The sequence below is a fragment of the Curcuma longa genome, chromosome 11, assembly GCF_044706935.1.
Source record: "Curcuma longa cultivar G26 ecotype Majalengka, Jawa Barat chromosome 11, ITB_CL_G26_1.1, whole genome shotgun sequence".
Taxonomy (NCBI): domain Eukaryota; kingdom Viridiplantae; phylum Streptophyta; class Magnoliopsida; order Zingiberales; family Zingiberaceae; genus Curcuma; species Curcuma longa.
In genome coordinates, this window is record NC_133871.1 from 5,698,796 (window position 1) to 5,715,035 (window position 16,240).

Here is a 16,240-nt window from a genome sequence, read left to right on the forward strand (position 1 = left end):
TTGATTTTGTCTTCTTCATAGACTTTGTCAATTGATCCGCGAGATCGGAGCTTGTTCTGTGGGGTTCTATGCTCTTCGGAGCGGATAGAAGTCCGATCGCCAGAAACGAGAATCCAGATCGCCAACATTGATCCAAGGCGGGATCAAAGTTTTTTGTTCTGTAGGTCTGTGCTCTTCGAGAACGGATGAATCTAAATCGCCAGAACGGAGATCCAGATCGCCAACACTATTTACACTTTGAAATTTATAAATTAAAGGTCATCTGTCTTTACAGAACTAGTTAAGCTATATGTATGAAAATTACAAATAATAAACATAAAATAGAACAAGTACAATATTTTGATTTTTTACATTGTTTAAAATTCTCAATTCCTACTCTACGGCTTAGAAATATCACTATTATATTTTCTCCTTTTTAAAAATAGACGAGAAATCTCTTATAATTATATTTTTATACAAGTAATTATCTTAGAAAGGGCTTGTGTGTAAATCAAGTGAATTAGAGGTCAATCATGGCTAAGATTTCACTCGACCAAGTTAGCCAATTGAAAATTAAAATAGTAAGGTGAATAAAATGATTTTATTTGAACATCAATGTGATTTCAATATAAATTTTTTATTCCCATGTGTGAGGTGATAAAGTATTTTAAAAAATTTTAAGAGGAATTAAGGACATATTTTAAGATAAACTTTTATGTTTAATATTTAAAAAAATTACAAAATTTGAGTTATTTAGTACAATTTAATTATAAATATATATTTTTAGGACGGTCAATTTTACGTTTTCAACCCGAAGGACTCCGAAAACGCGTACGCCGTGACTGCACGTCGTCCACGCCACCTCGGCTCGGGTTCATCCGAGGCATTAGCTTTGGTCGACGAGCCAGCTGACAGCTGGAGACAGTCTGTCTACAACCAGTCGCCAACAAACCCCACCCTTCTCTTCTCCCTCATCAGCTCTGCAGCTCCCACCTCAGGTCGGAGGAACGGCGGAAAGCTTGCGGAAGAGCTGCCGGTATAGCGTCGGAGGAACGCCGGAGGCTGCGAGCAGTATCCCATGGACCTTGACGAAGTCGTCGAAGTCCCGTATCACGGCCGGAGCGGACATGGCGGCGGCTGTTAGGAGGGTTTTGGGTTTTCCACGACCTTCAAGAAGTCCGCGGCCGTGGACTCATAGAGAAAACAACGAAATCCGACGGCTGAAATCCTCTAATCTGGGTCGATGCTTGAGATCGTGTGGTTGTGGATAGGAGACATAAGATTTGAAGTGGATGGAGCATGTGCTGTGATCTCATGCACTCCAAATTTTAACTACTGTCTTAAAATTACACCTATTTTTTTTATAAATAAAATATATTAATGCATCGTGAAAAAAAAAAAGATAGAACTAATCAAGATGTAATAAATTTCAATGCATAGTTTTGGATTTTCATGAGCAATGGCATTAAGATTTTGACATTTCAACATCAAAATTGTAAGGATTTCTAATTTATCATATAAGATACATCATAAATGGCATAACCAATTTTCTGACAATGAAAGTCAAGAAATAGGTCAATGGGACAAGTGAAGGTTAATGATTTCTAATTTATTATATATGACATCTTTATCTATAAAATCGTATTATAGCCAATGACTAAAGTTATACTTGGGCATGATGTTATAACTATTACACCTATAAATAATTATTATAGCATAATAATTGTGAGTTGTTAATTGTTTAGAATCGTGAAATCATAATTGTTAGGCCAACACAAATTAAATGGAAAATAATAGCTATTGACACTCACCCAACATGCACATTGAAATACGATTGTATAAAAAATTAAAATACGACACGTATCGGCACAACACAACCCCATGCATGGCTCGGCACAACATAACCCAAAGTGTTCTGGGCCAGTTGACCACAGAAAGTCAGTCAGACCAAATAATTCAGCTTAACCTTTATATATCATTTTTTTTTCTTTTGTGTTTTTTACTCGAACATATCCATGCAAACACTTAATTGAGCTGCCAGGCCAATTTGTTCTCTAACGGTGATGGAGGAATTCAGTCAGCTGTCTCATATCAATCAGTGGCTCTCCATATGGCCCTGGGCATTCAATGCCTGCCATGCACGATCGCTTTGAAGCTTTCCATGAAATGAAGACAAACCTGAGAAGAAGTCGTGGTAGGTAATTTAAGGGCACAAGGAGCATACAGAAACTAGCTCGACATGGCATCGGAGCTGGTCTTTTGTCCTCTTGTAAAACATGGAGCAGCAGCTTCCTCAGGCAGGCAAGCATGTGATGTGATCATCTGTCAAACAAGAATCATATCAAGTAGATTAACCATGGACTGTGAACTATAAAAGGCCCTTGGGATGGATTCCTATTAAGAATCAACAGAGAGAGTAGGCAAAGGAAATGGGGAGGAAGCCGTGCTCTTCGAATGAGGGGATGATCAATAGAGGAGCATGGACTCCTCAAGAAGACAAGGTGCTTGTTTCCTACATATCGACTCATGGGGTGGGCAAATGGGAGTCTCTCCCTAAAAGAGCAGGTCAGTTCAGTTCAGTTCCATTAGAGTTGTCTCTCTCAAAAGAAAGTGTTGGATTTGGAGAATGCACACAGGGCTTAAGCGTCGTGGGAAGAGCTGCAGACTCCGGTGGCTCAACTACCTGCGGCCGGACATCAAGAGGGGGAACATCTCCGACGACGAGGAGGCCTTGATCATTAGACTCCACAAGCTACTCGGAAACAGGTCGTTTCATCTTGATGTTCCAACGAGTATTGTAGAGTAGTGATTACCTTTTGTTTTCCAATCGGAGCCGGCCACAGGTGGTCTCTGATCGCAGGGCGATTGCCCGGGCGAACCGACAACGAGATCAAGAACTACTGGAACACGACCTTGGTGAAGAAGCTGCAAGGTGAACTGACTCGATCCGATAAGCAAACTGAATCGAATTCTAGCTGCACAGCGACCCAGCCGCCACAGGCGAAGCTCACTGCTGACTCGAACATGGCTCCAGCCTTTTGTGGTCTGGATGCTCCTCTGATGCTTCCATTGCTGGCCCCAGACGGCTACCCTGGCTCTGCCATGGACATGCTTGCAGCGGCATGGCCTTCGGATTCAGCTGCTTGGGAAGAGCCAAACATCGATGGCATTGAGATCGAAGAGTTCGGATTTGAAGAGGCGAACGAGGAACTGTCAGGGTCTTGAAGACCCGATGACTAGTGAAGGAGCAACGATCGGCAATTGGGTGGAAAATGATGATCCTCCTCAACCAGACAGCGCACTGATGCCCAGCTTTTGGTTCCTATCCTAGACGACAAAACTCCTATGCAGTTCTGTGTGAAAGTCCTCTGTGCAGTCGCAAAATTCTGCCTGAAAGCTCTCGGATCATCACGCGTCGACGAGTTCGATCACCGTACATGGGGCTTTCACACGGAAATTGAGTGCCAATTTGCTTGAGGCAGACCTTTAGTCTAGTTAGTTAGGTAAGAATGTGCAAGATGAAGTGAGGAACATAGATTGAGAAGAATAAATAAAAGGAGTTTCTAATAACTCACTCGTCAAAAATAATTTTTTAAAAAACTAGTTTATTATTAATAAACTCATAAGTATCTAATAAACTCATTTACCATTAAACTAAATGATTATTTAAGATTTAAATGAACAAATCTTATCCCATCAAAGGAGAGGATTCACATACGCAAAATGCAAGGGGACAAAGGCACGCCTCTGCTTTCCTCTGCAGAAGGTGATTTTCTGCAAAGGCCTCCTCTCTCTCTCTCTCTCTCGTATGTGAATTCCTTCCAGACTTGACTAAATCGCCGATATCATCGACATTTTCGCTCATCGACTTCAACGTCTCCTTCCTCTCGCCGCTGCCCTTCGCGTCTCTGAGGTATGTATGCCTCGCGACACCGATCTGGCAGGAAAAAGATCCCCCTTTCCATTGGGAAGTGTTATCGCTCAAAGATCTCTTTTTCATGCGTTTTGTTGCATCATAGATCTATCTTACCGAGCTTTCTTTTGAGCCATGGTTGAATTTGGTACGATTTGGTTCCCTGGTTTTATTTTCTCCTCCGCCGTTCGCGCTCTGATGGCTGCTGCCTTTCGGTTCTCCTCCTTCGATTATCGTCTTGATTGTTCGAAAGAAGAAGCATCTTGTGTGGCATTGACTTTTGAAATGGAGCTGCCATAGCAACTATTTCTCCTCCCCAGTCGGTGTCTCGTGCCCTAGTAAACCCTAGCAAGTATTCGTGCCCTTCGCTGTCCGTTTCCTTTCATCTCACAGCGGAAATCGATTCAGATTTCGTCTCATTCCTTCCATATCATAAAAAAAATGCTCTTTCTTTGGCCTTTTGATTTAATTTGAAGTCTTCTCACTTTGCAGGGCTTCTGGCGACAAAGACAAAAGGGGATGTTGGAGATGGATACCTTGGTCATCGGCAATGAAAGTCAAATCGAGGGCAAACTATTGGGGGCCTTGCAAAGGAACTTCCTCCAGGTGCAGAGCATTCTGGACCAGAACAGGCTCCTGATCAACGAGATCAACCAGAACCACGAGTCCAGAATCCCCGACAACCTCAGCCGCAACGTCGGCCTCATCCGAGAGCTCAACGACAACATCCGCCGCATCGTCGATCTCTACGGCAATCTCTCCGTCTCATTCGCTGACTCCAAGGACGCAGACTCTGATGGAAAGCGCGGCCACAAGAGGAACAGACCGGCGTAAAGAATCATTCAAATTACCTAGAGAGAGAGAGAGAGAGGAGGGAGAAGAGAATGAGACAGCTTACACTTTGTTAGCATACAGAACAGCTTGCAGATTAAAATAAAAGGTGATTTATTTCTTACATTGTTGTGATCATCACGTTGTTCGTCTTCTAAATGCAAGAGTTTACTGCAATCTACATCTCAAATTTCATTCTAACCAAAGCAGCATCATTGTGATACCACAGTGCCTTCAATAAGGGCAGCAAATTTCACCTTCCAGTCTGTAACCTTTTCTTCCCCATTTACCACCTGCACAATATCACTATATCAGCACTACTCCATATCAGTGTTGCAGAAACACATGATGATTCTTCAGTTTTATGAGGTTAAATGCATCTTCAAACTTAGCTTACTTCAAATATTAGGCCTTCCTCTGGTGGCGATTCAAGTGCCTCCACACAAATTACTGCTGCATCCTCTTTACTCAGACTTCCTTTTGCTGCATCACCCTACATTTGGTGTCGCACATGCTCGTGAGAATGAATAAATTGTCTCAAAAAAAAGCCTACATTATCAGCTATGAATGTCCTCGTTACTGATTCAAATTATTGTTAAGTACCTTGCTGAAGCTGAAACCTTGATCGCCACTAGGAACACTCTGCAGCAAGCCAGTTCTTATTATTGTGTATGGAACACCAGCCGTTATCACAGTCGTTTCATCTCTATCAGCCAGCTTTCCGGCTTTGCTATTCAAAATTGCTTGAAATCCGCCGCTGCCTTTATAATAGGCCAACTGCAATCTGATCAAAACTCATGCTTGAAGACCATGACAAGAGATTAAAAAAAATGAGAATTTGCTCCATGAAAAACTTGAGGACCTGAGATAGAAGAACAATGTGGTTTACACCTTTTGTCCGAGCTACATCAGAGAAAAAGCCATCCTGCAATATAAGAGATGAGACTGAAAAGAATATGGAATCACATTGCCTTCGCAGGTTAGTAAACCTCTACATTCAGATTATGCAAGCAAGAATCAAATACATACATTTGATGCACAAATGATGGCACGAACACCTCTGAGAGTCCTTGTGAGGAAGGTCTTGTCATTCAGATCTCCAACCAATGACTACATAAAGCAAAGGATCCAAAGAATCCACTCTAGAGAAATATGATCGGTGCTATCATAATTGTGCAGGTGCTTACCTCAACATAAGTTCCAAAGGCAGAAGCAGCAGCTCGTTTATCCTTAACTATTGCTTTTATCCGGACACGCTTAAGAATCAATGAAAGAATTACCATCTGGTTTAAGCATAAACCACAGAAGAATTAGTAAACCGAAGAAACTAACATATTGGCTATGCCTAGATTGGTTAGAAATCAAAGCTTGATGTGAATTCACACGCAAGTTTCAGGAAATAATTGTTTGTTTTCTATCAAAGAAGAAGACGAAGAAGCAAATTTGACTAATATTGGGATACTAGCAAACTTTTAGCATTGAAATACAGCGTGAACAAAAGGAAAATTATCTATTTAGGTCAGAAAGGCCTCACCTGACCAATTTCGCTTTCACCATCAGTGACCAGCACAGCATCGCGTATTTCTTCGATCTCAAGGTAGCCATAAAAGGTAAAAAGTTAATAAAATCGATCACAAATACTAAGCAATAACGAAAAAGATACAAGTTATAGTATGTATAAATTTCATACTACCTGAAGATTCATCCTCATCCTCCAGATCACCATCCTTAGGAAGTACAAGGAAATCAGGCGCTCCATACCACTTCCTCAACTTAGGCCCGCCTTGAAAAATAAGGTTAATCTTTTCAGATCAAAGGTGCGCATATAAACCTATGACTCAGACAATTTGTCAGAAAAGTTTTATTCCGCGATCAAGTGAGAAAAGAGACAAGCCTACACAAGATACAAACTTCTTTATCAAATCAAGAAAAACTATTGCATCACAATACTTACCTTCTATGTAGTCAAGGAGTTGATCGGCGAAGTTGGCTTCTTTCTTCTTGGAGCAGCGGCACGCCAGCGGTGCCGGCCGAGGGGTTTTCCTCAGGAAGGAGGGCGTAAGGGAATAAAACGATTGAGATGATGACAGATAAACGACGAGACGAGGTGCAGGCGACGTCGAGCAGCGATGATGAGTGATCGCCATTGGAGCTTCTGAGGTTAGAGATAAGGCGGAAGAGAAGGAGGGCGAAGCCCGAGCCCCATAAGAGATTGAGTGGGCAGTGGCCGGATATTTACGAGATTGCCATCGGCGGCCCGCGTGGTTAGATCGGGCTAGCTAGGCCGCCCGTTGTGTTGCACTGCCCAGCCCGGCCGGCGTATTATGGGCTGCAGGGCTGTGACCCGCAGGTTTAGACCGGCCGGTGCGGACTCGAAAGGACCATGCTTGTTGAATTTGACTCTCTATTTGTACATAATTAATTTTAATAAAATTATTTTAAAATTTTCTTTTTTTATCAAATTCAACGTCGTTATAAAGGCAATCGATCAAGGATAAAATTGCAGAATTCCTAGTTAAAAGTATATCGAACTTTCGGATTTTCTGAACATTTTTATTTTTTATTTTACTCCTTTCGTCATTCATTATTGTCCTTTGAACGTAATATCAAAAAATATATCCATCTTTTGATTAAATTGAAAGTTAGACGCGTCTTTTCACATAATTCCACTCAAAGATTTCGTGCACGTTTTAATTTCCGTCAGCTGGCACGCGATGCGAACCGACTCGGCCGCCGCCGTCGTCTGACCCATTCCGAGATCTAGATAAATCGCTGCTGACGTGTCAGTCAAATCGTTGACGACCAGGTCAGCATACCCTCCTCTATATATATCGACTTCTTCTCTTCTCTGCTCTGCTCTCTTAATTATCTCAATAATCCCTCCGTTAATTTAGTCTCGACGATTTTAATCACTTAATTAGAGTGATGGACGGCTTCTTCTCCGACTCCGACGTGCTGACGAAGGTGGCGCTGTTCGCTCTGGTTCAGGCTCTCGTCTATCTCATCCTCTCCAAGTCCTCCACCATCTTCTCCGGCGACGGCAGGGTGAGGAGAAGCCTCAGCTTCCAGCCGGCGCGCTCCGTCAGCGTCCGCCGCTTGTTGGCCTTGCTTGCCGACATGCCTGCCGGCGGGGAGGTCTCGCCGTCGGCGGCGAGGCGGCCTCGACGAGAGGGATCGCTGTCGTCGTCGTCGTCGTTGTCCGACGACCTGAAGGATTGATATGAAATTGATTAATTTCTTCTTCGTGTATTTGATTTGTTGTTGAAAATTATATTTGTTTGTATAAAAAATTCTTGTTAAAAATTTGATTTGAGGAAGAAAAAAAGTTTCACATGGACAAGCACGCGGATGACTATTCATTTTGGGATAAAATGTATTTCATCCTAATTTAACACTAAATTAGTTTTTAAATATAATTTCATCATATTCCCAGTTCTTCTATGAGTATATATATCCACAATTAAATTTCTTTTAAATATATTTATTTTATTTTATTTAATAATTTGCTCAAAGAATATAATAATGCAATTCGATCATCTCCTATGGAATGTACTCATGACCATGCTACATTTGCCCTAAAAAGAGCATTTGCGCACATCAACAACCTTTTGGAGTGATGTATTATAAAGATTAAGCCGTCTTTGTAACGTAAACTCAGTGAGAATAATTATTAAAGTATTCTAACAAAGTTTTGTCAGCTTTGAATTACGGCCATCAATGCAACAATATCCGAAAGAGGAAACCCACCCGGAGTAGGAATTCCGCATACGCGAATTTCCTATTTTGACACCACCGACTCCGAGCGTATTGTTAAGATATATGGGAAATAGCCTAAATGTGGCATGTACTTGGATGTAATTTTCAAATTGCACCCTCCAGTCTATAAATCCCCCGCTAAACATCCCAAGAAGAGAACACGCACCGCACCGCACCGCACAGCGTTAGAACCCATGGAGGGGCATGAGGGCGTGAGAGAGGTGCATAAAGAGTGCATGAAGAACCACTCGCTGAGGCACGGCGCCGGCTACACCGTGGACGGCTGCTGCAGATTCATTCCAGCGTCCGGCGACCGCCAGCTGCAGTGCGGCGCGTGCGGCTGCCACCGCAACTTCCACCGCACGGACTTCTGCATCGCCGGCACCCTGCCGGGGCGAAGCGAGAGGCGGCGGCCGCGGGCAAGGTTCACGGAGGAGCAGAAGCAGCGCATGGCCGGCTGCGCGGAGAGGCTCGGATGGAAGATCCCGAGGGACCGCGCCAGGCCCGGAGCCGAGGAGGAGGACCAGGTCTCGAGGTTCTGCCGCGGGATCGGGGTGACCAGGCAGGCGTTCAAGGTGTGGATGCACAACCACAAGGGCAGCGCCACTTCTGCTCCAGCGGCGGCGGCGACCGTGCTGGTGGCGTCGTCGGAGGCCACCGCCACCGGCGGAGCGGCTATGAACGGAGGAGTGGAGGAGGTGATCAAGATCGGGGACGAGGCGATGGAGGAGGAGGAGGAGGCAAAGGATCTGGATTGAACTGATGTCTCTGTTATTTAGCATTTGCATGCAGAATGGGTTTGATTTGAACATGCTTTAAATAACAATAAAATCTGAATCTTCCAATTTACTGACATGCCTCTTCAAAAGTCAAATTTATTCATACACCACATTTGATATGAAAGCTACAAACTTGAGAGTTCTTTGAATATAAAGACCAAAATGGTCATGAGAAGCACTTGAATAAAAAAGGCAGGCCAGGTTAGCCATGATTGTGGCACAGAATAGTTTCTAACAAGCAAGATAGTTGGTAGAGTGCCTCCATAAACTGATGCGAGTATTACTTGGGCAACATTACCCGCACAAACTCCTGATAGTTCACTTTCCAAATATTTATGAGATTGCCATCGGCAACCCATGTGGTTAGATCGGCTTAGCTAGGCCGACCGTTGTGTGGCACTGCCCAGCTCAGCCGTCGTAGTATGGGTTGTAGGGCTGTGACCCGCTGGTTTAGACCGGTTTAGACACGAAAGAACTGTGCTTGTTGAATTTGACTCGCTATTTGTACATAATTAATTTTAATAAAATTATTTTAAAATTTTCTTTTTTATAAAATTCCTGAGCTAGGAGAATTCAGAATGATTAGACATATTAACAAGTAAAGCCTTATCCAACATTGCAAGAGACTCTTTTTGTAACTCGAACTTGTGACCACCAAGTCACATAGTAGCAACTTTACTGTTACGTCAAAGCTCTCCTTCCTTAGACATGTTAACAAATATGTTAGAAAAAAACCTCATAGTAATATAAATATAATAGCTAGTGTTAGTTGAAAAATCTATGATTTTCTTACAAATTTAACAAATATATCACATACACAGAAGAGAAGGAATTACGGTTTACAGTTAAAAAAAATATGACAACTGATTTAATTCGTGCTATAATGTGGGAAAACATCAAATGTGTTAACCAATGTGGCATGATTTAATTAGGGCTATAATGTGGCAAAATATCAAATATGGTCACCAACACGAGAAAAATGGATGATTTGGCATGCAGACAAGTCATCAATTTTGATTCTTGATAGAAATTTACAGCATGATAAATTTGTTACCATTTTGAATAGTGCTTCAAGGTCTTGTTTTTCAAAATAATTTTGTTATAAAAATATATATATATATATAAGTAGGTGATACATTTGCTAAAAATTGTAAAGAACATGATAGATTTGACAATTCATCCTATTATAAACTATGCGAATAATAATTTAGTAAATGCAGCCAGTTATAATTTTAATAAATGCTGGGACTAGATGATCACCTCTTCTGCTCAGCTGCTACAAGTTTAGCTTCAAGCCTTTGACCAGGATTTTCGTTTCATCGTGAGATGACCATGAGGGGCTTCTTGGTTTTGGCCTTGCCTTGGTAGATAACCAGTCATGAAATTGCTGCCACAATATAATCATTTTCAATATTATCATCACCCATATTTAAGTATAGACAGTTTTTGATAATAAAGGCCTTCAAGTTATTACTTTCTAACTTAGCAAAGAAACCTATACGCAACTAGCACTTAAATGATTTGCACATACAATGGCTTCATGGAGCTATAGCAATAGATCTGTTATTTTCACCCATGGTCCAACATTCAGAAGTCTGTTCTTTAAGTTGAATGTCAAGTAATAGGGAATTCTGGAATTCTTTTAGAACCTAAACAATGAACTCCAAGTAATAGGGAATTCTGGAATTCTGGAACGCTTTGTAAAATTTGGGTCAAAGAACAAGAATCTAGCAACGCTTTGTAACTAAATTATCATGATACACAGTTTCTTTTGCGTATTAAAACATCAACAGGTGTGTTGACACTAACAGTTTCTTTTGGTAGAAGCTGGGGTTCAGAGAATGAGATCCATGGCAGAAATCAAAAGAGAAAAGGGATTGGAAAAAGCAGGTTCAAGGGAATTGATCCAACTTAACAAGGTATATCCTGTGGCATATCCAAATTCATGCGCACACTGTCTCATCTCAACTGCTGCTATAAGAGGAAGGTGCAAGACTTGCAGTAATGGTGAAATAAAGCATACCTGTCGGGGAGATCGCACAACGGAGATGCTGGAACAGACGTGAACTTGTCGGAGACGGATGGCCGAAATATACCAACCCCACCTTGGCCGGAGGAGACGAACAACGCGATGTCACTCGACTACTCAGGAATTAGCGAAACAGGTGTAGGGTTATGTTAGGGTTTTAGCTCGTATGTTTTTTAAACCCCCACAATAGCCGTTATGTTACTCGACTGAATTTATTTCCAGTCGAGTCAGTTATCAAATAAGCCATCACAGCCGGTTTTGGTCAAAACCGGCTGATGGCTTGCAAATCCCAGTGACATAACATTCAAGAGATCGCGGAAATGAATCGTTGCGTCCAGTATTTAATGCCTGTCTCGTCGTTCATCGCACCCTAATTAAGGCCTAACCACCTCATATGCTGGACTCTCATTGGTTGCCGAGACGGTGGACGTCGGGCATTCGAACCATTCCTCCACATTATAAATACGTCCGGTATAAGCCAGCCTTCTGCCCCAACTTTTCTCGCCGCATTGCTCCTTACCTCTTCCTTCATTTCTTTCTCATCCGATAAAGTATCATGGGCAGTGGAGCCGAGGAGCGATTCGTTCAGCAATTGATACAGGAGAAGGAAGCAGCGGGGACGAATTTACTGAAGGAGTGGTCGGGGTGAGGGCAATGGCCCGTGTAAACCTTCCCCTGGATAAACCGGGCATGGAAGATAATAATTAATGATCAATGAAATAAATTTAAATTTCAAAAATTGTGTTTATGATCCTAATCCTAATTAACATTTGTGGCTCTCACTAATGTAGATATAAAATTATATTTTAATTTTTTTGCTATCAAATTAGCCATCAGCCGGTTTTGATCAAAACCGGCTGATGGACTTATTGACCTCTAATGGAGATGATCAAAACATAAATTTTGCTCCTCTTGCACTCTATAATGTGTACATCAACTCAGAATGTATTACGATACATCGTGTTGGAAGCAACGAATTTTTCCGTTCGGGACCGACATGTGAAGTGGGGTGGGAATTTTATTTTCAAATTTACATACATGATAACCATTGTACAAAGACACCAATGAGTTGTTTGGACTCCCTCAGTCAAGGATATATTATATTTTAATTTTTTTGCTATCAAATTAGCCATCAGCCGGTTTTGATCAAAACCGGCTGATGGACTTATTGACCTCTAATGACATGATCAAAACATAAATTTTGCTCCTCTTGCACTCTATAATGTGTACATCAACTCAGAATGTATTACGATACATCGTGTTGGAAGCAACGAATTTTTCCGTTCGGGACCGACATGTGAAGTGGGGTGGGAATTTTATTTTCAAATTTACATACATGATAACCATTGTACAAAGACACCAATGAGTTGTTTGGACTCCCTCATCATGGATATATTATATTTTAATTTTTTTGCTATCAAATTAGCCATCAGCCGGTTTTGATCAAAACCGGCTGATGGACTTATTGACCTCTAATGACCATGATCAAAACATAAATTTTGCTCCTCTTGCACTCTATAATGTGTACATCAACTCAGAATGTATTACGATACATCGTGTTGGAAGCAACGAATTTTTCCGTTCGGGACCGACATGTGAAGTGGGGTGGGAATTTTATTTTCAAATTTACATACATGATAACCATTGTACAAAGACACCAATGAGTTGTTTGGACTCCCTCAGTCATGGATATATTATATTTTAATTTTTTTGCTATCAAATTAGCCATCAGCCGGTTTTGATCAAAACCGGCTGATGGACTTATTGACCTCTAATGACCATGATCAAAACATAAATTTTGCTCCTCTTGCACTCTATAATGTGTACATCAACTCAGAATGTATTACGATACATCGTGTTGGAAGCAACGAATTTTTCCGTTCGGGACCGACATGTGAAGTGGGGTGGGAATTTTATTTTCAAATATACATACAAATGATAACCCGTGTACAAAGACACCAATGAGTTGTTTGGACTCCCTCAGTCATGTATATATTAAATTTTAATTTTTTTGTTATCAAATAAGCCATCAGCCGGTTTTGATCAAAACCGGCTGATGGACTTATTGACCTCTAATCCACATGATCAAAACATAAATTTTGCTCCTCTTGCACTCTATAATGTGTACATCAACTCAGAATGTATTACGATACATCGTGTTGGAAGCACCGAATTTTTCCGTTCGGGACCGACATGTGAAGTGGGGTGGGAATTTTATTTTCAATTATACAAAAATGATAACCCGTGACCAAAGCCACTCATGAGTTCCTTGGACTCCCTCACTCATGTATATATAAAATTTTAATTTTTTTGTTATCAAATAAGCCATCAGCCGGTTTTGGTCAAAACCGGCTGATGGACTTATTGACCTCTAATCCACATCATCCAAACACCTTTTTTGCTCCTATTGGCCTCTTTTATGTGTACGTAACCTCAGAATGTATTACGATACATCGTGTTGGAAGCACCGAATTTTTCCGTTCGGGACCGACATGTGAAGTGGGGTGGGAATTTTATTTTCAATTATACAAAAATGATAACCCGTGACCAAAGGCACTCATGAGTTCCTTGGACTCCCTCACTCATGTAGATATAAAATTTTATTTTTTTTGTTATCAAATAAGCCATCAGCCGGTTTTGGTCAAAACCGGCTGATGGACTTATTGACCTCTAATCCACATCATCCAAACACCTTATTTGCTCCTATTGGCCTCTTTTATGTGTACGTAACCTCAGAATGTATTACGATACATCGTGTTGGAAGCACCGAATTTTTCCGTTCGGGACCGACATGTTAAGTGGGGTGGGAATTTTATTTTCAATTATACATACATGCTAACCCGTCTCCACAGACACCATTGAGTTCCTTAGACTCTCTTACTAATTTTGATATAAGATTTTTATTTTTTTATTATCAAATAAGTCATCAGCCGGTTTTGGACAAAACCGGCTGATGGCCTTAAAGACCTAGAATACGCATGATCCAAAGCCGGTTTTTGATCCTCTTGCACTATATAATGTGTACGTAACCCAGTACCACAACACAAACCAAGCTAACATTGCACCCAGAAACAATTACCACACCCAAACCAAGCAAGACAACAGAAAAAGACTAGAAAATGATTTTTCAGATATCACATATTTTGTTATAACACAATCAAGCATTCACTTAGCTTCCACTTTAAACACTTAGCATACATTTCTTTCAAATGTGACAAATTGACCACTTATCATTCACTTTAAATATTTTCATACATGTACAAGCACTCAAAGGTGCCAAAACAACTTACATAAAACATCTTACATTAACTTCTTGTTTGAACAACATAAAATACTTACAACAACTTAGATATTAATACCAACTTGAAACAACATTTCTACTCAGCACCACTCATTTTTAGAGATTACATATGTTGTTTTATCTCTTCTAATTAAGCTTTCACCTTAGTTATTTTTTTCAGCTGACTGGGATGGATAGATACTTCAGCATCAATGAACAGATCTTCTGCTTATTTACACCAACTGATGTGAGGCAAAATTCCTTTGGCCAAAACAACCATGCCATTTACTTCTTTAACTCTTTCATCTCTAATCTTCGTAAAATCTCTTGGATTATAATCCTTCGGAACGTCTTCTTTGTAAATGAAATAGAGATATGATTCAAGTGAAGATGCATTTGAATCAGGGTTCCTCACCATTAAACAATCCGCCGGCAACACCCTTCCACCAACAGCCACAACAAGTTTCCGAAGATACTGTCCAGATAATAGAGAATCTTCTAACCCCTAGAAGGATCATCCTTTAACGGGCTAGAAGATTCTCTATTATCTGAACAGTATCTTCGGGAACTTGTTGTGGCTGCTGGTGGAAGGGTGTTGGCGGCAGATTGTTTAATGTTGAGGAACCCTGATTCAAATGCATCTTCATTTGAATCATATCTCTATTTCATTTACAAGGGAAGACGTTCCGAAGGATTATAATCCAAGAGATTTTACGAAGATTAGAGATGAAAGACTTAAAGCAGTGTATATAGCATGATTGTCTTGCCCAAAGGAATTTTGCTTTAACATTTTCAAACATCACATCATTCCGTCTAAACAAGCAGAAGATGAGTTCGTGGAGATATGTACCGTTGTTCTTTCCAGCATCTTCATCGCAATGCATTCTGACTTCTCACCAGCTTCATCTACATTCTGACCCCAAAAGAATAGATAGTTAGGACTGCATGTTAATGATTTTGCTGTCTGTACCAAAATAACCATCATCTCTAAAAGAATGCTATGAGCAGGAAAAAATAATCTGGAAGCACATACCTTCAATGCTAGCCATGCTCCTAGCTCCTGTAAGCAATATACAAACCTTGCATGCAACTTTGAAATCTTTTTAGTCAAGCTTGTCTTTGTTAATGAATCTTGCTTATCAATGCCTCATTGGAATACACAAGTGACTGAGCCCATGGCAAATATTCTAGGAAGCTCACAGGATGAACTTTCTAAATGACGATGGTAGAACTCCTCTCCTACAAACAAAACAGTTAATTCTGAATAGAAATTAAGATTTTGTGAGGTGGATTATTTGTTAATCAAATTCATAATAGCACCTGGTGATCCTTCCTAGCACAGTAACTATCCAGGATTTGGAAAAGTATGATCCAACGGCACTAGATTTCTGCTGCAAGCTCGCTAATCGATACTCGAAGTCATAGCAGAGTATAATTGAACCACTTGTTTCTGGTGAAGTCAAATAAGGATAAAGCTGAACCATTAGCTTCAGATGCCTAGGAGGATTGATACTTCCGCATCAATGAACTCATCTTCGGACACTTTGATTCCAGAGAACTGATTATCTTCATCTAGATCCTTGGACTTCTTTTGTCTAGACATGTATGCCCGAATTGAATGTGAACCCTATGAGAACAAATCATTTCATAAGCCAAATGAAGCATATAAATGT

General features: G+C 40.8%; 3 protein-coding genes and 1 pseudogene across 3 annotated transcripts; 3 read left to right on the top strand and 1 right to left on the bottom strand.

Moving 5' to 3' along the window:
- Positions 1-2,408: 2,408 nt before the first annotated feature.
- Positions 2,409-3,310, top strand: LOC141838733 (transcription factor MYB1-like; annotated as a pseudogene).
- Positions 3,311-4,411: 1,101 nt separating this feature from the next.
- Positions 4,412-4,726, top strand: LOC141839994 (protein ELF4-LIKE 3-like). The gene has a single exon (XM_074727864.1). The coding sequence runs from the start codon at positions 4,412-4,414 to the stop codon at positions 4,724-4,726; it is 315 nt and encodes a 104-aa protein (XP_074583965.1).
- Positions 4,653-6,884, bottom strand: LOC141839993 (uncharacterized). The gene is made up of 10 exons (XM_074727863.1): positions 6,678-6,884; positions 6,417-6,506; positions 6,258-6,316; positions 5,911-6,006; positions 5,753-5,833; positions 5,586-5,648; positions 5,327-5,500; positions 5,121-5,216; positions 4,849-5,016; positions 4,653-4,743 (listed from the first exon to the last, which is right to left on the bottom strand). The coding sequence occupies exons 1-9, from the start codon at positions 6,868-6,870 to the stop codon at positions 4,936-4,938; spliced, it is 933 nt and encodes a 310-aa protein (XP_074583964.1). The 5' UTR covers positions 6,871-6,884; the 3' UTR covers positions 4,653-4,743; positions 4,849-4,935.
- A 1,789-nt stretch (positions 6,885-8,673) lies between these two features.
- On the top strand, positions 8,674-9,237 carry LOC141837971 (zinc-finger homeodomain protein 11-like). The gene has a single exon (XM_074725347.1). It carries the CDS (start codon positions 8,674-8,676, stop codon positions 9,235-9,237), a length of 564 nt encoding a protein of 187 aa, XP_074581448.1.
- The last annotated feature ends 7,003 nt before the right edge of the window (positions 9,238-16,240 follow it).